The 24,930-nt window shown below is 37.6% G+C and overlaps 3 protein-coding genes, 1 long non-coding RNA gene and 1 pseudogene across 5 annotated transcripts; 1 reads left to right on the top strand and 4 right to left on the bottom strand.

Moving 5' to 3' along the window:
* Positions 1 to 10,752: 10,752 nt before the first annotated feature.
* Positions 10,753 to 10,861, bottom strand: LOC114826214 (U6 spliceosomal RNA; annotated as a pseudogene).
* Positions 10,862 to 11,615: 754 nt separating this feature from the next.
* On the bottom strand, positions 11,616 to 14,493 carry LOC103439841 (ubiquitin-conjugating enzyme E2 10). Of its 2 annotated transcripts, none has more exons than XM_008378462.4 (5): positions 14,245 to 14,493; positions 14,034 to 14,113; positions 12,820 to 12,947; positions 12,138 to 12,242; positions 11,616 to 11,985 (listed from the first exon to the last, which is right to left on the bottom strand). In XM_008378462.4, exons 2-5 carry the CDS (start codon positions 14,101 to 14,103, stop codon positions 11,842 to 11,844), a joined length of 447 nt encoding a protein of 148 aa, XP_008376684.1. In that variant the 5' UTR covers positions 14,104 to 14,113; positions 14,245 to 14,493; the 3' UTR covers positions 11,616 to 11,841. The 2 variants fall into 2 exon arrangements, with proteins under 2 accessions (XP_008376684.1, XP_008376685.1); XM_008378463.4 differs by having other exon boundaries at positions 14,034 to 14,103; positions 14,245 to 14,455.
* LOC139197624 (uncharacterized) lies at positions 13,176 to 13,564 on the bottom strand. The gene is made up of 2 exons (XR_011583187.1): positions 13,430 to 13,564; positions 13,176 to 13,351 (listed from the first exon to the last, which is right to left on the bottom strand). It is a non-coding gene; the product is annotated as an uncharacterized lncRNA (long non-coding RNA).
* Positions 14,494 to 15,523: 1,030 nt separating the features above from the next.
* On the top strand, positions 15,524 to 18,327 carry LOC103439840 (uncharacterized). The gene is made up of 4 exons (XM_008378461.4): positions 15,524 to 16,015; positions 16,214 to 16,532; positions 17,813 to 17,871; positions 17,997 to 18,327. Exons 1-4 carry the CDS (start codon positions 15,715 to 15,717, stop codon positions 18,026 to 18,028), a joined length of 711 nt encoding a protein of 236 aa, XP_008376683.1. The 5' UTR covers positions 15,524 to 15,714; the 3' UTR covers positions 18,029 to 18,327.
* A 111-nt stretch (positions 18,328 to 18,438) lies between these two features.
* LOC103439839 (probable inactive receptor kinase At4g23740) lies at positions 18,439 to 21,394 on the bottom strand. Its single transcript, XM_008378460.4, has 3 exons — positions 21,011 to 21,394; positions 19,398 to 20,670; positions 18,439 to 19,278 (listed from the first exon to the last, which is right to left on the bottom strand). Exons 2-3 carry the CDS (start codon positions 20,620 to 20,622, stop codon positions 18,614 to 18,616), a joined length of 1,890 nt encoding a protein of 629 aa, XP_008376682.1. The 5' UTR covers positions 20,623 to 20,670; positions 21,011 to 21,394; the 3' UTR covers positions 18,439 to 18,613.
* Positions 21,395 to 24,930: the final 3,536 nt, after the last annotated feature.

Genomic DNA, 24,930 nt, shown 5'->3' with positions numbered 1-24,930 from the left:
AGAAATGCATCAATATCAATCAGGTGAAATAATAAATCAATCGGAGACCCTACAATGGTCCTGTACGACTTATTCTAAAGCTCAACATCCCACTTAGCCGGAGTCACCACAGTGACCTATACGGCCCTGCCGGAGTCACCAAATGTGACCTGTACGGCACTACACTGCACATCACTCGGAACTACGTATAGTAGTCTGTACGATGAAAGGTGTATAAATACGCTCTAGTGTTTCTCTCATCAATCATCAGCGCGCATAACTAAGGTCACCCACTAGTCGGAATCACATCTAGTGATCTATACGACTAGCATGTCGGAACCCTCACATGGTCTGTACGACATCCACCTACTTGGATCCAAGACGAGCGTGCGGTGTGGTGAAAAATAATATAAGGACTAACACCTAGGGTGCAGGTTATGAGCTTTCAATGCAATTCTCATAAAATAACTCATCTGAATAATATAAAAACTCACCTGTGCGTCCACCGCGTCCATTAACATATATATGCATCAATTATCAAACTAAATATCTCAACATTTGCATGCATGGCAATTTAAATCATAATTTTCATATAAACACATTTTCTGGGAAAAACAGTTGTATATAGGTAATACGAAAACAAAATTGCCCACTCACTGATAAGTCGATGGGTCGTAACCCCCGTGACGTCCCTGGATGCGCTCGTCCTCGGGATAAGTGTCACCTATATGCGAAACAACTATAAAAACGTTAATTTAAACACATAACCAACAATTCGAAATAACTTATCATACGCTGCTCAATTTGGGTATATGAATATACCACATCGACCTACTCGACGTCACGGACGTCGAGAAATTTTTAAATAAATTTTTGGAGGCCGCACGCGGCCCCACGCGCATCATCCCCAACCTTGGTTCGCCGGACTGGTTTTTCCGGCGGCCGGTTTCCGGCCAAACTTTAAACGCCTTGTTCTCAAATGAAGCCCCAAACATGAAGAATTACGATACACTATTTTTAAGCTCCAAAAACAACTAAATCTCACCGGAAAAATCCAAGCAAAACCGGCCAAACTCAACCCTCGTGATCCCGACGTCCAAATCCTTCAAACGAAGCACTCCGAGCTTCCTTGGGACCTCACTAAGCTCACTATAAGCTTAGAATTCCCTGAAACACAACATTTCACGTGTGCATGAATAGTGACAAAAAATGGGGGGTTCGGGTTCACGTGAAATCGAAGGTTCCACGTCCTAAAACTAGTACCAATCAACTCAAAACATCACAAGGATGAAGATTCTTACCTTGTTTACTTCGATCCACTGAGTTTTGGGGGGTTTTGGGTGTGGCCGTACAATATGGGTGTGAGAGAAAGAGTGTCGAGATGGAGGAGAGAGAGAGCTACGAGATAGAGAGAGGTTAAGGGTTTAGATGGTCCCTTTCAATCCACACCATCCATCATCTAAATCCCTAACCAAAATTAACAAAAACCAAATTTAATAATCCAACTCATCTTATTTATTTTCTTCCAAAACATATCTAAGGTTAAACCAAATAATGTCACACACATACCTTAATACCCGCTAAGGGTAAATCCGTCATTTCACGTCCTTAATAAGAAAATCCCGGGACGGGCTGTGACAAAGGTCCTTGGGTATTAATAACATCATTAATTATTTGAATAATAAAATATTTTTATTTTTAAATATATTCCTTTAGTGTTAAAAATGTTACAATTAGTATATTTATATTTATGGCTAAATTTTTTATCATATATTTTTATTTTTAGTTTGTACCTATTTTTAATTTGCAAACATTTTTTAATTTGTACCAATTTTCTTTTCATTTTTAATTTGTACCCATATATTAGTTTCTTTATGTGCCCATATTTTTTAAAGTTTTATTTGTGTTTGTACCCATGTGTATATCATCACGTGACATTGTGTATTTAATCAATGATAGAAAAATTACATATGGTATATTTATGTTTTATGCCTAAACTTTGTATCATATAATTATATTTTTAGTTTGTATCCACTTTTAATTTGCAACATTTTTTTTTTAATTTGTAGTATTTTCTTTTTAGTTTTATTTTGTACCCATGTATCAATTTCTTTTAGTGCCTATATTTTTTAAAAATTCATTTGTACTCATAATGTTTTAATCTTTTATCTGTACCCTAATTTATTTATAATGTACTCATTTTTCTTTATTAATGTACCACTTTGTTATATGTGAAATGTACCAATTTTTTTGGAAAATGTACCAATTTTTTTAACACTATGGATACATTCTTTTGCCATTTATTATTTCTTATTTTGACATAGTTTTTATCCATTTATTCAATCAAAATGTTTAAATGTTTTTATTATAACCGTTTCTAATAGCATTATAATGAGGGCTTTTAAATTTATAGGATTATAAATCTCATAAAATATAAAAAACAATTAATGTCAAAACTATAAAAATATAAATATTAATAGTAATATAATGAGGTGTACAAAGTCAATGGACTTTGATCAAACTTTGAATACTATAAAGGTTTTAATCAAAGAATGTTAAAGATTAGGGATCGCATCCAAAGTATCCCTTAATGTAATCATATTCCTCACTTATGTGTTGGTTTGTTGTCTCTCTCCCTTCTAAATTAGCTGGCAACATAAGAAGTGACTCAACTCCTTACAAGCTTTCGCAATATTTCTTCGCTCTCCGACATGAAACATTTTTAACTTCAAATCTTCACAGGAGAGATTTGTAGAAACAAGAGGATTAATTTGAAGATCCCATCATCATCATCATGATTAATCGGGAGAGATGAAAAAAAAACATTAACATGGGGATTATATACGGATTGGGAAAGTAGACAAAACGAGAGTTGTGCTGTTTCTTGGAGTTTGGCCCCATGCCATTGAGCCAAGTGAACCATTATCCTAAATACAGCTAAAGAAGAACACCAAATTCGACAAAACACTGGGTGGCTTGCTTCCTACTTGTACATACTTTATTTGCATTGTTTTTTGTTTATATATATTTGGAACTATATATATTACCAGTTTCCTAAAAGCCTAAAACTGAATATATACTTGGTTGGGATGATAAGTCAATGTCGAGTCGAGTTGAGTCGACATATATGAGATAGAGAGAAAGAGCTAGAGCTTATTAGCATGCATCAAGTCCAAGATGCATGCTTGATTCTTTAATTACTCTCCCTAATCATGAATATTATGTTAATCCGGAGGATGCCCTAGACGCCCTTGATGTAAGTGCTACCGGCTGATCATCCTCCCGGTGTCTTCAACTTTTTTTTATTTTTAAAACTTTAGTTTTTGCCATTTTCTAGTAAACAAGAGATATTTTCACTTCAAATTAGAAAATGAAAAACAAGAAGGTTTGAACTCATAATACGAATAATTTATTCACTGATAAACTTTGATGACACAAGCATGGTTAATCACCAATATCATGATATTGTCCATTATTATTATGTGATATGATTAATGTGGAATCTTATTCTCCAAAATACTCCCTCACAAGTGGCCCTACACAGGGTCACAAGGGAAACCAATTCCCTCATTGGAAACTGGTCAAGTCATTATACCGGAACTAGCATCAATCTTTTCGAGAGCCTGGTGAGTCATATTTAGTCTCTAAAGTCAACACCAATCTTTTCAAAGTCTCATTCATTCAGTTGCCTTAAGTTGGAGCTAAAACATATTTTTGAAAGCCTAAATTCAGGAAGCATGTTTGAGTTCAGTAACTTGGGCCGAGGACGTGTCGAGAGATAGCATGCTCTTATACTATGATAAAATTTGTATGCACAAGCACAGTTCGTCACCACTATTGTTCCAACTTAATCTCCTATTACTAGATGTTAAATTTAATCACAAAATATCTTGATGATATTATGAATATATACTCTCGTATATTAATTGTATATTATTTTATGATGTCACCAATGTAAAATCTGTCTCAACATTCACCAGAATAGTCTACCCATTTTTCCTAAATTAAAGGAAAAGAAAAGAATGCATGGTATTGCAGCATGTGACCAATAAAAGTCAACCAGATTTTTTACGTGCTCAGAACAGCTGGGCATGCATGGTAGATTTACCACTCCTTTCAAGAACTCGAGTTGTTATTTCATGATTTGTGTGACTTAATCTGAGTGTGACATTTGTTTTATTTTGTTTTGTTTTTTGGTTGTACATTACGGTTGAGTCCTGGGCCCTTGGAGTCAGGACCCGTTTTGTACCGAAAAAAAAAAATAGAAAAGCCCACTCATGGAAATTATCTTAGCATTGGAAAACAACACTATTACTATTCTTAATTATATTTGCTCTTGATATAAAATATAAGAGTATCTTTAAAGAAAATGTCAAATATTAATTTATTGGCTGTTGATATGATATTGTCAGATTTTCTTTACCTTCAATTCATATATGTTCGTACTAGACAAATGATTAGAATTAGTTACCACATTCATAGAAAAAAATGCAATTCATGAGGGCAAGAAGTATAGGATGAAAAGGTACCATGACAAAGATCATACTGAGAGGGTTTTGACAGTGGACAAATTGAAGTTATGAAATATGTCACGTTGTGTTATTAAAATACTTTATTTTAGTATAATCCGATAGTTTTTTTTAAGATCACAAGAAACCCGATCTTCGTCTGGAATGCCATAAACGAGAAATATTTTTGAAAGACAATAAACGAGAATTTCATTGTGCCAAGGACGAACCGCAGTTCCAAATTTATTGCAGGGACGGCCATAAAAGCTGAGAAAATTAAATTAAGGGGAAGTAAATGTATCCAAATAATTGTTCTGGTATTTAATCCCAAAAATATATTAAAATAATGGAACAAGATCTATCGTGAAAAGAAGAGCCAGTCCACAGAGTTCGCAGTGCGCTGCACTCCACACGACTTCGAAGCAGCTAGCGTTGGTTTGCTTTGCTTTATTATTCCGTCGGTCTTTCTGTGCGTGTGTGTTTCTTCTGCTGCGTCAAACAACTTTGCTCAGACTTTCATGGCCGTGTAGCCTAAATTTAAAGGTTGCACCATTGAACTAGTATTAAACTAATTCAAATTTGAATTAGTATAATAATTAATCTCGTTTAGAAAACCACCACAAGCTTCTCTTTGAAGCAAGAGATGTTGGTCTCTCTCTCTCTCTCTCTCTCTCTCTCTCAACACATATGTAAATTTTCAAAAAAAAAAACTAATGAAAAGAGCTTGAAAACTTTGAGTTTTAACAATAAAGATAAAATAAAGGGTAAAGTGAATAGTACCAAGATTGACTTTTAGTGTAAAAATATGATTTTTCTTTAAAGTAAATAGTACCGGAAGTTTTTGGTTAAAGTTCTCAATTTTCAAGCCAGACAATCCAAAGCATTATTAACAGAAAAAACAACCCCGTCATAATTAGTTTTTAGCTTTGCAATGACTGGTTGCAACGACGGATCCAGGATTCGAACTTTGGCGAGTTTCAATGTTAAAGTATAAGTTTTTTAAGATAGAAATAGAACGTGAAGTGCGTAATTTTTTTTGTAGTTTATTTACTGAGACATTTCGTTGAATTTCTTGGTAAGCTTGTTTTCTTCAGCCAAATCATATTGCGCATATGTTAAACGATATCTACATATAACAGTCTGATGAGTGATATCGAGAAAATTTGTTTAAATATTGTTGATGCAATATGTCAAGATATGTCTAACATGCATCACATCAAATACTTAGTAGGTTATTATTATGACATTTATTATGGCGTTTCAGATTACTATTATATTTTATGTGCAAGGTTTTTCTTTGTGATTGTGTTTGTGACAGAAAATACCACGATAGCGGTAACATGCTTCAAGCAAATCCTTTTCGTATTGCGAGGGTATATGAAGAACCACGTTGTAAATTCATACGTAGAGATATAGTTGAACATAATCAGAAGCTATCTTAATCCTAGCTATCTTTTTCACAAAGTTGTCACATGCGTTTATGGGTTTTACGGCTACTCAACAAAGGTAAATCACTTGAAAATGATCGTTTAAATTTATGATCAATCCAGAGACGTGGAGGCATCGTGTGGAAAGATGTTCAGAGAAAACCACCTATTTCTCTCTTCTCTGAGGATTACACCTGGACTCCATATACTTGTCCAAACTAGCTACCTAGTAGTATATATTTTACCTTCTTTAGCATAGAAACTAAATTTTCTAAAATCTTCAAAATAGAAACTTAAAATTTCTATATAAACATGAGGCATAAAATCCATTATTTGTAAGTGTTAGATTGATCCTCAAGCCAACAAGGATTCCGGCTTTGTAAGGGATAAAGGAGAATATCTATCGTACGTATCTTTACTCTTACTTTGCAAAAAAACTATTTCCATGATTCGAACCAATAACATGATGTATATAATTTTCTTCTTCATCAACTACGCGTTGGAATTAAATTTTTCTTTTCACTGTAGTGCAACTAAGAAAGTAATATCGCTTATATAATAAAATGTCCTATGTGAACCATGAGATGGCACTACAGAAAATGCGAACAGTAACATCAACCCTAAAATATGTTTTATGATCGTACGTGCGTTGCATTTTGTATTCAGTCCAAGTCCAGCCATTCCCATTGTCTCTGATAATCTCAAATTTTCTATATTATTATTATTAATAACTACTGTTTAGTTGAACATTAAATACAATATCTTCTGCATGGTGGAAAAGTTTTTGAGAAACTACATCCAGAGATACATCGGCCATGGCCCCATGGAATGCAGATTTGTCTCGAGACTGGACGACAGTGGGTGACCGGCTCAGCCAGCCAGTGGGGACCCTACCGACACTGATCACTGTTCAATCACCGGTGACCGGCGGCGTTTGCGCCTTGACGATGACCCCGGAACTGCCACATTTGCTTCCCCATGTGGGGTGATGTGGCCTCGCTTCAGATTTGCAACTTAAACATTAATTTGCACACAATTACCTAATTAATTAAGATATAGAAGAGCAGGATATTTTGCACGATGAAGTTCATTTGTACACTTGCACTTTTGCTTATTGGGTGGAATCTATAAATGTTCTGACATTGAGGGAAATGAGGGTTTTGTAAAATGAATAATGCAATTGTTTTGTGCCTCAAAGCAAGGGATTTGGTGGAACATGTTTTCATCTTTTAGTCTACAATTTGTTGAGAATGAATCTAACATTAATGGAACGAGGGATTTTGTATGGGTTTGTAAGTAAAATGAGCTACTTTTCATATTATTAATTGGTTTTATACTGGAATCTCACTTTCATTCATGATATCAAAACATGTTGCCCCACATGTGAAGCCTAACACCACACATGTTCCACGTCACCCCATTTGTGTTGTCTACATGTTTTGTTTGAACATTCATCACATGTGAGCAGCATGTTGACAATGAATCTCACATTGACAAGAGGATAAACCTTATAAGGACTTATAAATAAGTGGAATTAAACCCCGTTTAAATTAGTAAATGGGTTTGGTTAGAAATTAGAATAATGGGTTTTCATTTCGAAAAGCCAAAAAATTAGGAATATAAGTGTATAAAAGGATTTGGTAGAGCATAAGTTTTATTGTCCCTATAACATAAGACCAAGATTATATAGATACAACTTCTAATTGCACAAACATAAAGAAGAATGATGAATTTTACCTACGCTAGAACAATGTCTTTATAGTGAACTCAACGTTAAACATTAATTTGCTACGACTCGTAAAGGTATCAATGTAAATATCGTATCCTTTCTAAGACAAAATAAGCAAAGTTGCAAGTTATAGTTTTCTAAGTAAATAAACCAGAAGAAAACAGAAATTGAACTTGTATATGTTTTTGTCCAAGTCAGTTACTCGCATTTTCTTTCCATAATTTGTAGTTTTTAGCTAACAATATTCTTTGTGAAAACTCGGTGGAGTGCATGAGACGAGAGCCTTTCCTCTCGTACTATGAATTGCTATTTTTATCAAATTATGGTGCTCTTTTTCAGTGAATATTATTAGTGCGAAATTAGACAATGATTAGCGCTTAATAATCATCTGAACCATCATTAGTGGTTTAAGAAGCGGTTGGAATTTGAATTATTGATCGACATGTTCTGCTCGATAACTGTTTTGCTTTCCTGCGGCAAGCAGCAGCTTCACAAATGACACGCACCTAACTTCCACCAAAAAGTCTCTAGTGGAACTGGAAGTCATAGTTTCTCTCCTTTCCTTCGAGTCTTCAACATGACACACACTGATAGACTAGTTCGGTTTTGTACAAGACGTCTTGTCTTTCTTAAAAACAAAACAAAGTACGTCAAGAAAACTCTATTTCTTTTATGTTTTTGGTCTTTTTTTTTGTAAGATGTAGAATCTTTTCGTGATACTACAAATCTGAGATCTGAGATCAAAGTTCTTGTAGATGTGATTTCGACTAGTTTGCTCGAGTGGCATCTTGTAGATGTACCCAAGTTTAGATCTCTTTCTTCGTATATTTCAAAGTTAGAATATCATCTTGTCAATAAGAAGTAGAAGTCGCATCTCGCCTGCGTTAGAAACAGGAGACACCAAGTACATAAAACTAAGGTACTAATCAAGATTAAATCCAACTAAAAATAATGAACCAGATTTTTAGGGACCATGCTCACCCACACTCGTGGGCACGACCCTTTTGCCGGATTTATTTTATTCTTTGAGTTAGGCTTTGGACTCAAATTCATGCATGGATGACGATTTGACACTTGTAATTTCCTTTCCAAATACACAAATTATGTGCAACATGGAGAGACATTTTAGTGTACCTGGAACAGAAACACGTACGTCATATTCTATTATATAAGTAGAAAAACATTTAAAAAGAAAATTTCTCTCTACTTATATAATAACATATAACATACTAGTGTTTTTGACATATTAAAAAATCTCTCTTCAACATGGGTCACCATGTCCATTTTTTAAGTTTATCAATTTTATGGCACCTAAAATTCAAAGGGTATTAATTTTATGGCACCTAAATTTCGAAGGGGCATATACACATATATACTATATTTATGGGAAGTTGAACGTATTAAATTGGTTTTTGCATTCCTAGGCATTGTTCTTCTTTTGCGACCTTTTGGGGGGACATAGATCCCAGCCGGATCTCCCCCACCAAGTTCTAAGGATCTGGAGATTTGGATCGTTGAAATTTGATCTAACGGCTATAATTATTATCACTTTTAGAGGCCCCCTGTTTGTAGCCGTTGGATTAAATTTCAACGGTCCGGATCTCCGAATCCTTAGGATTTGGTAGGGTGAGATTCGGCTGGAATCTCTGTCCCTTCTGGGGCTTCATCTATATCTTTATTTTTGGAAAAGAAATGTTAAGGTAATTTTTTAAAAGTTGAACATTTTATGAACTATATGTTATCTCATGTTTTGATATAATATTTTATAATGTTGGCACGTGAATTGATGTTAAGGGGTGAGATGATCGAGAATCCATAAAGAATTTCACTTTTGAAATAATCTTCTTAACATTTCTCTTTCAAGAATTGTTGTCCAATTTCAATACGATATTTAAAATAATATGTTGATAACAAATCCTTCTAATTAGAAATATTAAGATCCCACGACAGAGTAAACGCTCGAGGAAGTATGACTAAAACCAAGATTAATACATCAATCCAGGTTCAGTTACCACTATATTAATTAATCTTATCATTTGTGGCCACCTTGATCGAGATTGATCTGAGTTTTCCTGCGAGGTTATGAGTGATTGTGACCCTTGATGAGTTGAGTGGACAATTTGCTGTGTGATTAATGCCTATGCCGATAAGTTTGACTCTTAGCATGAAACATGCAATACGAAGGAAACTCTTTTAAAATCGGGATTTTTCGTGAACTTTCTGTCACCTGATGTTGTTATCATAATGTTTTATAATGTTGACACAGAAATTGATGTTAAACTGTAAGATGATAGATAGTCCATGAAGAGTCTCATCACCTTAGCATTTTTTTTTCTAACTAAAATTACTTGAATTTACATGAAATGGATTCAAGCTAATTAGCTCTACAGGTATTTAGCAAGGCAATGTACCTATCTCAATGTAATGAAGGTGACGGACCTATTGCATTGAAACAGTGACCTGAATAATCGGCTCGTTTACCACACATAGTCTCATAAAACCTCCCTCCTTGTAAACCCTATCTTGAGCGTTCCTTGTTGGTTGTCCGCAAATTTCGTTACCAAGAAGTGTATCCACAACCTTCATTACCAATTTATTCTTACACATTACTAATTTCCGCGGTTCCTCATTGAAAACCCTATTAAGAGATGGCAAAACTATTGTTCCGATAAATCAAAAATCGTTTTACATAAATAGTAGGATAACTCTATCCCAATCTATCTAAACGATAGGTCTCAACCTGAGAATTGACGTACTCTCTTGACTAACTGACCTAATCTAATTAGCGTGGCTACAATTTACACAATGGAATGGACGTTATCAATCCAATGCTTTTATGGATACAGCCCAACAAACCTAATTAGGTTTTCAAGGATGTAAAACTGGTTGGTCCAGCATGACCCAAATCTAAAGATTTTAGATTTTGGGTTGGGCTCTTATCGAATCTAACAGGTTATTTGTTGCTGCTATATTCGAAGGTGGATGTTTTGAACTTTTCAGTCTATTCGAATTAATGCTACTTATGTCAAAAGTACATTTAATTCTCTCTTTTCGATTGATGTAAACACATTGAACACCATGACAAAGATCAAGAGAAAAATGGGCATAAAAAAATTCAGACAATTTCTCGATTTATATGTGTTTTCTTGTTCATGGGTCATACTAATCTTCATTGCATTGTTCAAAATTTAAATGATGTCCACTTGATAGTGGTGGACTGGGATTGGTTTGATTTGGGTTGACCTAAAAATTATAACCAAATCAACTAGTATTCAACGGTTCAGTTTGGTTCGATTTTTGACAAATGCCGACATTGAAACCGAACTGAACCAAGCCATTCTTAATCGATTTAATTCAGTTTAGTTCGGTCGCTTTGAGTCTATTCAACACATATATAAAAATGTTCAACATTTCAAGAGTTTTAATCTTCTAAACATTCACACATTTCATGCATTCTAATTCAATTGAAAGCTTAAATTTTTCGGAACATAAAAAGTTCATTAAATCGAATAGAACTCAGTTTCAATTAAGTAAAATTTCATGCCAGCAAACAATTTATAAATTACAATCTCACATAACCATAAGATACATATAATCTCCTGTTTGTTAATAGTCATTACAACCTATAATATGCAAGGCAAGGACTTCCCAAGAGATCACCTATCTTAGTATTGTCTCACCCAATCTCGCTTAAATTCGAAGTTAAGAGCCCGAACTTGCTTAAAAGCTGAGTTCAAATGGGATCCAGTGTATTCGAGTTGGTATTAATCGTAAATTCAATTTTAATTTATATATTTGTTCGATGGGCTTCGGGTGCCCCCCTTCCTAAGGGGACAAGATTTATTGAGGCGTATTATCCGATGTCGGACTCGTGTCCCTTGTTTTAGTTTGTGAATTTAATTTTGCTTCGGCCCAAGCCCATTACAAATTATAAAGCCCAGGCCCAATTTATCTAAACTATAAACAACGAAATCGGAGACACAAATCATTTGTTCTAAAAGATCCACATTATCCATACAAACAATTAAAAAAAGCAACATGCGTTGGCTTTTCTTTCATTTTTTTTTTTTTAAATCAAGAGGACATGTTACGGAACTCTATTCATTTTAGTCCAATTTTCTTGGGATTCAAGGCATTACACAAACTCAAACACGAGAAAGATAGAAGAAGCCTCATACGGCACGTACCACGCGATCTTTTAGCCCATGGCGTATTTCTGGGTCCAGCTCCTCGCTGTCGTCTCGTATTTATTCCTGTCCGTCTTGTACATGTGAGCAATCTCCGGCACCAACGGATCATCGGGGTTTGGGTCCGTCAACAGAGAACAGATGGAAAGCAACACCTGATGGCAAAAAATTAACAACGGTAACTTATAATGTAAACAGACCGGTGCGAATAAGATTTGTTTCCAATGAATAACTTGATTTCTAGAACGAATGGTTTTTTGTATTTTCTACGTTGGAGCCTTCGCTTTTCGGGACCACGATACAATACCTTGGAAATAGTTAGAGCGGGACTCCACTGCTCCTTCAAGATGTCAAGGCAAATGCTTCCGTTGCTGTTTATGTTAGGGTGGAATACTTTCGTTCTAAATGCCACCTACAGAACCATCACGGCATCAGTGACGGAGACAAAAAGAGGGAACCAGAACTCCATCATTGGAAGAACTACACATTATTGAATGATGAAAACGAAGAATGCAAGGGTAATTCTGCTATATGGTGGAAAAGCATCTACAACAGACTTGTTTTTGTTTTCTATAAAAGTATACGTCCCCTCGTAGTCTCCTCTTCTGGAAGAGTTGGAGACATGCAGTAGCTTTTCTCAGTACAATTACTGAACCTGAGGGGTAATGGATGCACCAACAAGTGCTGGTGGTCGTTGAAAAGGTATTGGTAGACGAAGAAAACTTTGTGCAACTACGAAAAACGGTTCACAATATGGGTATTCAAAGTAGAAGTTGTGCCAAGGGTGGAAGAAAGAAGACGACTCTGACAAAATCGGTAAGTTACTATAACATGATTAATTAAAGTTCAAACCCCAGCTTAAATCCATCGCATCATTGGTTAAAATTTCCAATGTTTCCAGGGATAATGGAGAGAAAATGAATCATGTCGACCACTGAAGTTCAAAGATAAAAACACTTCATTGCTAGAATTGGATAGTTTAGTAGTACCTTTGGTGGCTTAAAGGGATAATCTGGAGGAAAATGGATAGTAACTAGGAAAACACCCCCAGCATATGGACTGTCGGGGGGACCCATTATTGTTGCTTGCCAGTGGAACATGTCTTCGGCAACAGGACCTGCAATATCCCCAAAGAAAACAAGGCAAGAATTAATGAAATGATAAAATACAGAAGGAAATGGAACAGGACTTTTACAGTTTGCTTAAACAAGGTCTTAGTTCGAATAGCACAAGAAAGATCTTAAAAGGACGTTATCTGTCCTGAAAACAACTGTTTGCCTATGTAAAAATACACATGTGTATCTTCTGAGGCATTCATGCATAATCGTAAAGCGAAAAAGAAGCATTTGCAAATGAGATTATATATTCGAGTGACTTCCATATGCGGTGCAGGAAGAGTAACAACCATTTTGACTGTTTTTGCATGTTGAGCAAACTTCACAATTTAAACCCGCCGGTCATATGTAAAGCCCCTGACCGGACTGGATAATCCAGCAGCAGACGACGTCATAATCTGAACATCTGACCACGTAGCCAAGCCGGATCAATATAATCCAATACAATTTGGAAAGGGTGAAAATTTCCAGAAATGGCGCGTACAAAATCACTTAAACCCGGTATCACTTTTAGCTAGCTAAGCAAGTTCTTCACGAGCTTGCCCAAGAATGGTACGCCAAACCATGGTTCATGAACGGTACAACAGCAATAGTGAGAAGCGAGAACATTAGTCAAATGCAAAAGTTACAAAGTTTATGAGCACATCAATATGTGTTTTATATACGCAGAGCAAAGCATTAAGCACGCATATTCGTTACACAAGAACACAAATCATTAGAGGAGGGCAGTTAAATGATGAAAAGCACCTACTGCTATGACAAACATTCTTCTTTACTTATCTGCCACAATTCTAATCTCAGCACGGGCAGCGCATCACCAACACGAATTACGACATGCGTGCTTACACTAATTCTGATCCAGAAAACTAATTCACAGAAGTTTCGATTTCCCATACAAATTTACACCCTATATAAATTACGGAATTCAATTTCGCATACTATTCATTGCAAAGTGACAACCAAACATCTACAGAGCACCAGATGATCATAACCGGCGGTATAATTTGACGAAAGTGATGAATTAAAAGATGAAATTTCAAGCTAGCATCTACACAGATTCAAAATTCACAACGGGAAGATGAGATTACCGGCGCTGCAGGACGTAGGAGGATCCTTCTGCAGATCTTTGAGTTCTTTCAAGATCCGCTTGGACGCCATCTGCGAAAACCTAGATTAATCAACACCAACAGATCAAAATCCATAACCAAAAGCCACGCAACACAACAAACAGCTTACACACCTAAAAACGCAGCTCAATTCTCTCTCTCACAGAAGAAGAAGAAGAGATCGTATTCGTACCTGATTGGAAGAGTTACAGGGAGAGAAAACGAAGACGGAGACGACGACGGAGAATCGAATTCGATTGAAGCGGAAACGGAATCGGAAGAGGTAGGGAAATGCGATTGATTTTTGCCGATGGGGGAAACGACTTCTTATAAAATGCTTCTGCGGTCCGCCCTCCTTCTGGAATCGACCTGTTGTTGACTTGCTGTTGATTGGCTTAAATTCTATTCCGTCTGTCTGGGTCCCACTTGGCGTTCTCTTTACGATTATCGCACGCTCCTTCCTTTTCATTTTTTTTTCTTTTGGGTTTTTATTTTTTATTTTGGCGCCGAAAGTCTATTCGATAAGACGACGTCGCTTCCTGCTCCCGGTAAAAAGTCAATAGGCGCGTTAGTTGAACGGCTGGAAACGACTTGGTCTATTTGTTTGCCGCCAATTGGCCCATTGGTTAAATGTTTTTGACCATTGGTCAACCATACGGACGGAGATCGATGATTGGATCGGTGGGTCCAATATTTGAGATTATATTTGAAGTAAATTATATAAGCTAACTCGTTAGTAAATTAATATAATGTTAATCACTCATTGGTGTGTAAATCACAATATAATTTTTAATTAGAATGGCTCAATTTTTTTTAGCAATAAACGGTATAACCACAAAAAACAAAAACAACTAAACAAATATGAATCTTGCAACCTCGTAAATCTTCATAAACTAAACCACAAACACCACATGTAGGAACCTCAAAAATATGAAAACCATACTCCAAAGAAAGGCCAAATCTCACTAATTTATATGTAACATAGTTCCCTGTTCTATAGAGTGCCGAATCCTCCAATGATGCATATCCATTGTAATTTTAAAATTAGACTCAATAACAAGAGGAAACCAATTTTGTAGAAAAGCCACTCCTAATCCATGAAAAATCGCTTCTAATTCAGCTTGCAACACAAAACCAAAACCAAAACCAAAATAAGCGTTAGTCAATAATGTGCTCGTCATGTTACACTCATGTTGTAGGTTTTTTCCTATATTGAAGTTCTATCTTTTTCTGTAAGAAAAATTTAAAAAAAAAATTCATGAATTTCATCCACTTGATGAAAGTTGGTCCTACACGTTACTGCGATCCACCAGCGCGCGAGAATGGACGGCGATTACGAGGGAAACCACTGTGCCCTCTTGCTCTTATCAGATAGACGGTGGATTTACGCGTGGGTCCCCCAGTGCCTCAGCTGGTCGCACCGTCGCAGAAGATCTCACTGTTACCAACTACCAAGGGACCCAATGATCGACGTGGCTAACGTGCGCTGTTGGCGTAGATTGGATGATTACTTAGAGATTCGAGAATCCAACTCACCACCCGCGTCCCCCCTGCGGCACATGGTGCGCAGCGCACATCCGGAGCAAGTTAGCGTTCACCACTACGCGCGCACGCCACCTCGCTCCGCTTCTCTCACCGTCTGATTCTCTATCGACGCCGGAAAATGGAGCGGTTTAAGGTTTCGAGGCGGGTCCAAGTGGCCGAATCCAAACCCGATATTCCCAAGTACGACGTGGCGGATGAAGAAGAAGAGGACCCCTCGGACGCCCTGGACGGCCAAAACGACGACGGAGAAGGTAGTGGCCGAACGCGGATAAGGCCGTCCGGTGGCAACGTGACCGAAGATCAGGAGCCTTTCATGGGAGTCAAGGTCCGCAGAAAAGCTTCGTTTCGCAGAGAATACAGAGGCGACTACATCGACGTCCGCTCCAATCCGTACCTGATGAAAGTCTTGCAGAAACAAGGTCTTCAATTTTTTCATCAAATTTTCGATTTTTGTATTCGATTTTGGTAAATCAAACTTCAATTGTTTTGAATTCGTTCTCGTTTGTTTTTTTGGTGTTGAATGGGATGAAGAATTGGGATATCCAATTCCTGTGTTTGGTTTAGGGTTTAGAAATTGCAATCATTTGTTTGAATTCCATTGGCATTGGATTTTGCAGGTGACAAGGAGGTTCTGTTCGCCGATAAGGTCTTGAAGTTTACTGCTTCCGGGAAGATGAAACGCCGCATTTTGATGATCACTGACTTCGCCATCTACATTGTTGACCCGGTTGCCGATGCGCTTAAACGGAGGATAGCTCTTGCAGCTGTGGAGAAGATGTGCTTGAGCGAATTGAGCGATAATTTTTTCGCGATTATCATTCCTACGGAGTATGATGTGCTGATGGCCAGTACTCGCAAGACGGAAATTGTTACTGTCTTAGTTGAAGCTACTAAGAGTGCTTCTGATTACGAACTCAATGTTTGTTTCGCTAACAGGTAAATGCAAATTTATGCTTCTTATTATGATTTTTGATTGCCTTTCGTGTTAGACGGATAGTTAGGAAGCTCGAGATTGATTGCATTGTGGATTGGTTTATCTTTCAGCCATGTTCATTTGTAGCTTATGCATTTGGGTATCTTAGACAAGTTTCCACAGCCACAATGTCACATCCCGGCCCGGGGTCCACCACATCCCGGGCCCGCTCCACTACCGTAGCACGATATTGTCTGCTTTGGGTCCGGACTACGCTCTCACGGTTTTGTTTCTAGGAACTCACACGAGAAATTCCCAGTGGGTCACCCATCATGGGATTGCTCTCGCGCACTACTCGCTTAACTTCGGAGTTTCGATGGAACTCGAAGCTAGTGAGCTCCCAACAGGCCTCATGTTAGGTAGGGATGAGAATATACATATAAGGATCACTTCCCTGGACGATGTGAGATCTTACAATCCACCCCCTTAAGGGCCCGACGACCTCGTCGGCACACCACGACCACAATTAGGCTCTGATACCAATCTGTCACATCCCGGGCCCGCTCTACCACCATAGCACGATATTGTTCGCTTTGGACCTCGACTACGCCCTCACGGTTTTTTTTCTAGGAACTCACACGAGAACTTCCTAGTGGGTTACCCATCATGGGATTGCTCTCGCGTGCTACTCGCTTAACTTCGGAGTTCCGATGGAACTCGAAGCCAATAAGCTCCCAAAAAGCCTCATGCTAGGTAGGGATGAGAATATACATATAAGAATCACTCCCCTGGACGATGTGGAATCTTACACACAATCTTTTTGTTTTTATATTTGTATCGGACTATTCTTCGTGTCTGTCACACCTACAGCCAATCGTAGAGAGTCAATAGATTCATTTCTGAGTGCAGCGTGTAACCCCGTCCTTATCACTCCTTAGATGCTATGGGATGGGAGTATCAGCTTACCACTCGTTAGATGCCATGGGACGGGAATATCAGCTTTACTTTCCGAGAGGGCAACATGTAGGATATTGCAAATGCGGCATCTATGTTAGCTTTGCTTTATTCTGGAAAAGAAAAAAGAAAGAGAAAAGGAAAGATGTTGCTTGTTGGATGGCTGCCTGTTCTTAGAATCTTCATGATATAAGAGTTTAAGGATTGAAAGCATCGTTTTTAGGTTCAGTTTTACTTTTTCGGTGGAGGACCTAATACTCGGCATTCCTTTAGTTTTGTTATTTGCCAACTACATTAGCATTGTAATGTATATGTTGTAACGGAATGCGTGTTATATACAATTTTGCAGTTTTGAGTATAATGCAACTGCGGAATTCGTGAAGGAGGTTCAGTTTGAGGAAGTTGAAGGTCTGGTACCTTTCTTGTTTACGATTTTGCCACTTCCAATTTTCCCATCTATTCCCTATTAGCTCCGGTAAATGATTACGCTGGATAATGTGACCCCAAATCGTATCTGTTTATATGAATTTCAGGGGGTGTTAGAACAAAAATTTTGAACAAGTGACTGCAGATTAGATTTGCCGTGTTTCTTAAACTCGGCAAGATATCGGCTCTGTCATCAGAACATGAATGATTGTTTAGCTATGGCATGGCCAGGTTCTGCTCAGCATAGTCCGACCCTGTGAGGACAGCGTTGTATTTTGATCTCATTTCTGTGTGATTCTTATACCAAAGAAAGATACATGTAATTTTTTCTGACTTCAAACCAGTTTTATCTGGATGTATGAAATCATCGAATTGACATTGTATGTAGATTCCGAAAATCCATCTAAAACTGTTTGCAATTGCAGACATTTGCCTTCAGCGCAGGTCTCCTGTTCCTTTCTTGTTAATAAGCAATTCAGGTCGAACCAGATTTTGCTTCGGCTATGGGGATCGGTAAATTTGAAGACCGAGATGTGTAGAGTCGGAAAATTGACTGAAAAAACAGGTTATATGATTGAATTCGTCGACACCAAAACCCTAACCGATATGAAACCACAACCTATAGTTCTTCACTGCACTGCCTCAATATCTCACACGGAGGCAGCGTGTTTATTAGTGATCAATGAAGCATATGATTATCTTAACAAAGAACTACGAAAGTAATTCACTGGGTTACAGAGGAAGGTCCTGCTATCTCCAATGGAGGAGGCGGCGTATTTAAGATTGGAGTCGAAATTCCTGATGATGGTCGAGTTCCGGTGTTTACTTGACGAATTTCCTCCACCCTTTTCACCACATCCTGCATCTTTGGTCGTTGCTCCGGCATTCTTGCGACGCAAGACATTCCTATTTGTAACATCTCTACCATTTCCTCCTCTATGTTGGGATACTTTAAAAGCTCTACATCGAACACTTCTGCCGTCCATTCCTCTCTGACCACAGAGTTCACCCACCTCACCAAGTGAATAACTTCTTCCCCGTCTGTTGTGTGGATGGGGCTTTTACCGGTGAGAAGCTCGAGTATCAGGACCCCGAAGCTGTAGACATCTGATGCAGGGGTAGACTTGCGGGTGTCTGTCACTTCTGGGGCTCGGTATCCTCCTGTACGCACTGCTGGTGGGGGTATTGGACTCATCAGTGTTGGCAAACCAACATCGCACACACAACCGTATCCTTGAGAATTGAGGAAGATGTTTGAGGCCTTTATGTTTCCATGGACAAGTTTCCCAGCGTTCTGAGTGTGGATATGAGCTATGCCTCTTGCTGCACCAATTGATATTTTGAGTCGAGTCTCCCAGTTAAGCGGAATCCTGCCTTCTCCTCTTTTAGCTGCAAGATTAAAGATGCATAAACACTAAGAAATTAGTTGTGTTCTAATTGTTTCCGGTGAATATAACTAAAAACTCTGATGCAAATGAATCGAAAAGTAGAGAGAAGTGCTTATATACCATGTAACATCGAAGAGGCGCTTCCCTGCTCATAGTAATCATACACAACAAGCTTCTCATCTTTCGAATAGTAATACGCCCTTAGTGCGGCTACATTCTCATGCTTGATACTTCCCACAATCTCCATTTGCTGCTCAAATTCCTTCTTTCCCACACTCACTTCCTTCAACCTCTTCACCACAACAGTGGTTGCATTGGTTGCATCTTCCAAAGCAGCCTTATATGTTGTCCCGAACGTTCCCTTGCCAAGAACCTCAGCAGATGCCCTCAACAAATCGTCCAGATCAAATGCAAGATTAGAACCCTCAAAGAAGGAAAGCTTGGTATCCTTATTTTGCTTCTCAGAAACCCCTTTCTTTGAAAAGAGTTCTTTCTTCTTTGGTTTTTCAACTTTCCCATTTTCGCCTTCCTTATTGCGGCAGCAAACGAGCATAAAAAAAGCAATTAGAACGAATCCCAGAACACATCCGCCGATCACAATACCTAGTATTGCAGGCTGACTGATTCTCGTTTTCTTTCTTGGTTGAGAATTAGGTGGTTCAACAGGAAGAGCTGGAGGAAGGGCTGATGCCAGACTGTTGCCTGAAAAGGCCCAACTTGGAAATCTTTGAAGAGATTGAGGAACAATCCCTGAGAGGTTATTGTTAGCCAAATCAAGCTGTTCCAAACTAGGAACATTGAGGTCAGGAATTTCACCCGAAAGCGAATTGTTAGCGAGATTCAGAACTGTGAGGTGAGTCAAATTTGAAATCGAGGAAGGGATATTCCCACTAAATGCATTGTTTGACAGATTCATGACAGTAAGATTCTTCCAAACCGAAAAATTTAAAGGCAAAGGGCCAGAGAAGTTATTGAATTGAAGATAAAGGGAAGACAAGTTTTCGAGTTTGTTAAAATCAGAAGGGAATGGACCTGTCAAGCTATTCAACCTTAGACTTAGAACCAGAAGCGCCGAAAGCCGGCTGAGAGTGTTCGGTGGGATTGGACCAAGTAAGGCAGCTCCAGGCAAATGAAGCTCTATAACTCTGGACTGATCTTCGCTACAGATCACGCCGTTCCAGGTTTCGCAAACAGAAGAATTCTCATTCCATTTGATAGAGCGCGAGTGAGAAATATTGTGAATGAAATCCAACAAAGCTTGCTTATCTTCAACTGGGTCCGCAGTGACATGCAAGAAAATTACCCCAATGAACAAAACGACCAAAAGCTCTAATCTTTTCCCCATCTTCTCAAGCAATCCTAACACAAACTGCTTCTGCAGTCTTGGTCACAACTACACCATGAAGTTGGATTAAAAAAATCACAATTAACAGAATCAGAAACTCATTAGAAACATTAGTAAATGTATTTTGCTATGATCATAAAACGTAGGGCGAAAATTCTAAAAGACATCATCAATGTATGACAATTTAAATCCCAAATCCTTAAATTTGGAGCTCCAGTCAAAAAAAGCAGTTCTAGACTTCTAGTAAGTTTGAAACTTTGAATCAGGAGGAGATGAAAAGCAATATTTTCCTAATTTCCACCTACTTTGTTAGGCCGCCAAGAAAATCCCACTATTTACTTTATTAATTCCCATCACGTTCACATAAAATCAGCACAAAAAAACTTACTTTTTGCTTCAGATCACACCATAAACATGGCAAAAACAAACCCAACTCTTGAAATCTCCCCTTCTTGCTCCCTGCAGCAAAACCCAACTTTCAGAGCTGGGCCGTTTGGGAACACAAGACGAATTGCTGGGGTTTCAGAGACAGTTCCATTGGGATAAATCCGCAAACAGGTGGGGTGCAATGATGGTAGTGGTGGCGAAGTTATGATGGTGGTGGTGGCGAAGTTATGATGGTGATGGAGATAGATGATGAGCTGGGCTTTGCTTGGGCGAGCAGCATGGCCACATGCAGAGGGAGGTTAGGAAGCCATGAGTAAAATAATCATGATTTGTTTATTGGTGGAGAAGAAAAGGAAGAGCCAATGGAGAAATTTTCACACTTTATTATGTAAGCGGTGAAAAATTTTAATTTTTAAGTTATTAACATTTTAACACATATAACCCACCATTTATATGAGGACATATGGTGTACCATCTTATGTGACGCTTACATTGAAAAATCTCTCGAGCCAATGGAGAGCATTTTTGCCTACCACCATTTAGTGTGGTATTTATCACCGTTAAATGAGTTTGAGTTTCAAGATTCATATAATGGATAGGCACAAATCTCAATATTCAAACTCATCTAATAATAATAAATAGGATTATAAGCATATACCACATTAAATAATGATAGTGAGCAAAAATACACTCTTATTTTGTAGCGGGGGAAGAGGAGGATGCATGTGGAAATGTGGATTTTGGAGAAGACCGAGAGATGAAGACGATAAGGGAAGCCGAAGACGAAGCTAAATATTATTAGTTAATTAGTGTTTGATTAATTTTTGATTAATTTTGCCTAACGCTGGTGGTGCAGTTGGTGTGCTCGATAATTTGTTATTCATTTTTAGGCATATTTTATGGAGAAAATATTTGCGCGTCAACTTCATCTTGCGTCGTATTGTTTTGTTTATTCGGCTGTGGTTAACGTATTTTAATTGTAGAGATATTAGAATAAGAATTTTGTTCGTTATTGACCGTCATTTAAATATTATGTGCGTAAAAGTTAGTAAATCATTAACAATTCTTAATAGATTGTGACCATAAAAAATTATAAAAAGTTGTTTATTTTTGTGATACAGATAAGGACTCTGTCTAATTTAAACTTGCAAAGGAACGACCATTAGTGATCTAGTGGTTGGGGATGAATTTTAAACCCGTATTTCTCACGGCACGTTTTAAGCTCGATTCTTAAGTTGTAAATCACACGATGATAAGCAATTAGCCTTCCTCTACAAAGATTGGAAGCGTGGATGAATCGATATCAAATAGAGGATTCGGTTTTTCTTTTTAGCAATAATATGATAAGAGCATCCCTTTAACATAAACCTACGGGTCCCTATCTTGCCACTTCAGCACCTTGTGATTTTGAGAAGGAACTGAAATGCTTATGTAAGTCTTTTCAACATCCGGAATTGTAAATTAACGTTGCGAAGCCACTAGCTAGTTTCTTTTTATAGTGTGCCAATATCATACAACGTTATGCTAAAAATATAGGGAACTTTAACGAAAAGCTCCCGGTACTGTTCACTTTAACGAAAAACCACATTTTTACACTAAAAAGTCAATCATGGTACTATTCACTTTACCCTTTATTTTGTCCTTATCATTAAAACTCAAAGTTTTCAAGCCCTTTTCATTAGTTTTCCTAAAAATATAAGGTGACAAAAAAATTCAAAAAAAAGTCCTAACTTTTGAGAGAATATCAACACTATTTCTCTACTATTTTTTTTTTCTTCTAGCCACGATGAAACGAACAACTAGGTTCTTGTAGTTTTCTATCTTTATCGTTTTGTTCAAACTTCTAATTACGTACCAAAAAGAAATTTGTATTTTTCCTATTTTTTAAATTTCAAAGTTTGGGGAATATTTTTTGTCACTTTTCTTGCGAGGTAATGATGTGTAGATGGACAACAACTCCAGTAATCGAATTTGATAAATAGATAGTCAAATGCTGCTCAATCCTAATTCCAATTATCAATCAGTGCGTGCACATTACCATTTTCAAGTCACATAAAAACAATTTGTTCCATTAGTTTCTTTTCATTTTTTTATATGCAATGGGTATTAAACAGTGGAATGTGAGAATGTTAGGACAAAGTTTCACGTTGGTGAGAAATCAAATTATGCAAAGACTTATAAGGAGTTGCCCAACTCCTTATATTGCCAATTAGTTTTATGGTGGAACCTCAACTTCTTCGTAATATTAGAACATGTTGTCTCACGTATGAAGCCCAACATCAACACACATTCCACGTCACCCTGTTTGTGTTGTTCACTTGTTTGGCTTGAAAATTTCTCATACGTGACAGGGCGTTTGAGAATGAATCTCATATTGATAGGATGAGAGACCTTGTATAGATTTCTAAGAGGTTAAGCTACTTTTCATATTGACAATTGATTCTTTATCTAACTCCCCTTTAGACGAAGGCAACGACGATTCGTTCGACTTTGGTTTGGGCGAGATCAAGGGGATTTCAAAATATTATCTTTGAATCTGATTCACTTCAGATTATAGAAGCACAGAAGGATACCTCGACTAAACTTTCCCCAGTTGGTCAGATTACCAAGGACATCAAGGCATTGTTTTCTACGATCAATGAGGCTTCTTTTTCCCTTTCTCGCCACCAAGCCAATGAGGTTGCTCACCAACTAGCTAGATACGGTCTTGTAGTTGTTGATGAATGTAGTTTGATGGATTCGCCACCGAATTTGATCATTGACATCCGCATTGAGGATACTCCCAAGCCATGATTGGCTTCAGTAATGATCTATGTTTATGAATGAGAATCATCTATCGTTTTCGTTAAAAAAAAAACATTGAAATTTCATCATGTCAATCAAATGAGTAAATGAGTTCGGATTGAATTGATTACTCCAAGCAAGATCTAGGAATGAAGACTTAAAAAAAGACCATTTGGAAAAGTTCGATGTATAACTAGTTCTCATTTTTACAAAAAAATTGAGAATCCTTTTAAATAAAGGCTACGTTTTAACCACTAAATTTGGCCAATTAAGTGGTGTGTACCCATTTTAAAAGTTTTACACTGTCTGATGAGTTAGTTATTAGTGTTCGTACTTAATACGTATTAATGTGCACCAAAAAATCGCATTACTTGCAGGTTATTTCTTTAACGAGAGATTTGCTAATGACAATGAAAGGGCAATGGTCCAAATGGATTAGGTACTTCCTTACGTGTGTGATTATGCATAAATTCTTAGGATTTTGAAGTTGGTATTGTTAGTTACATTTTCAATTGTTATTCATAGATGGAGCAATCAGCTTTTTAGTGTTAAATTCATTGCCTAGGTTGTCACATCTTAGTTTGCATAGTAAGATATTGTCCACTTTGGGTCACGCCTTCACGGTTTTGTTCTTGGGTTTCCACCCAAAACATGTCTTACTATAGGGAGGTGGGCATGTACATACAAGGCACATCACCTCTTCTCTCCTGGGCGACGTGGGATCTCACAATCCACCCCCCTTAGGGGTTAGACGCCCTCGTCGGCACACTTCCGGGCGAGAAGTGGTTCTGATACCAAATTGTCACAGCTCAGTCTGCATAGTAAGATATTGTATGTTTTGGGCCACGCCCTCACGGTTTTGTTCTTGGGCTTTCACCCAAAACGCGTCTTACTATAGAGAGGTGGACATGTACATATAAGACACATCACCTCCTCTTTCCCGGACGATGTGGGATCTCACATGGGTCATCAATAATTTAAAGACTTATTTTTAGCTATGACTTCGGTACTCTTCATCAAATTTCATTTTAGCCCCTACATTTTTTATTGACTCACTTTATCACATGTACTTTTTCTTCATGTCACACTTTATATCTTACAATTTATATTGTCTCACTTTAACACTTGTACTATTTC

This window comes from Malus domestica, chromosome 07, assembly GCF_042453785.1.
Source record: "Malus domestica chromosome 07, GDT2T_hap1".
In the NCBI taxonomy this organism is placed as follows: Eukaryota; Viridiplantae; Streptophyta; class Magnoliopsida; order Rosales; family Rosaceae; genus Malus; species Malus domestica.
The sequence above is the reverse complement of the archived record's forward strand: the minus strand, read 5'-3'. Positions and strand labels throughout refer to the sequence as shown.

Bases quoted from the DNA above. Each gene is read 5' to 3' on its own strand.
- LOC103439841 (XM_008378462.4), bottom strand. From the start codon at position 14,103: ATGGCGTCCAAGCGGATCTTGAAAGAACTCAAAGATCTGCAGAAGGAT. The intron at 12,948-14,033 runs GTAATCTCATCT...GGGATATTGCAG, and splicing joins TCCTACGTCCTGCAGCGCCG to GTCCTGTTGCCGAAGACATG. The intron at 11,986-12,137 runs GTATTGTATCGT...TTTTGCCATCAG, and splicing joins CCGCTCTAACTATTTCCAAG to GTGTTGCTTTCCATCTGTTC.
- LOC103439840 (XM_008378461.4), top strand. From the start codon at position 15,715: ATGGAGCGGTTTAAGGTTTCGAGGCGGGTCCAAGTGGCCGAATCCAAA. The intron at 16,016-16,213 runs GTCTTCAATTTT...TGGATTTTGCAG, and splicing joins GAAAGTCTTGCAGAAACAAG to GTGACAAGGAGGTTCTGTTC. The intron at 16,533-17,812 runs GTAAATGCAAAT...ACAATTTTGCAG, and splicing joins AATGTTTGTTTCGCTAACAG to TTTTGAGTATAATGCAACTG.
- LOC103439839 (XM_008378460.4), bottom strand. From the start codon at position 20,622: ATGGGGAAAAGATTAGAGCTTTTGGTCGTTTTGTTCATTGGGGTAATT. The intron at 19,279-19,397 runs GTATATAAGCAC...TTAATCTTGCAG, and splicing joins CGCCTCTTCGATGTTACATG to CTAAAAGAGGAGAAGGCAGG.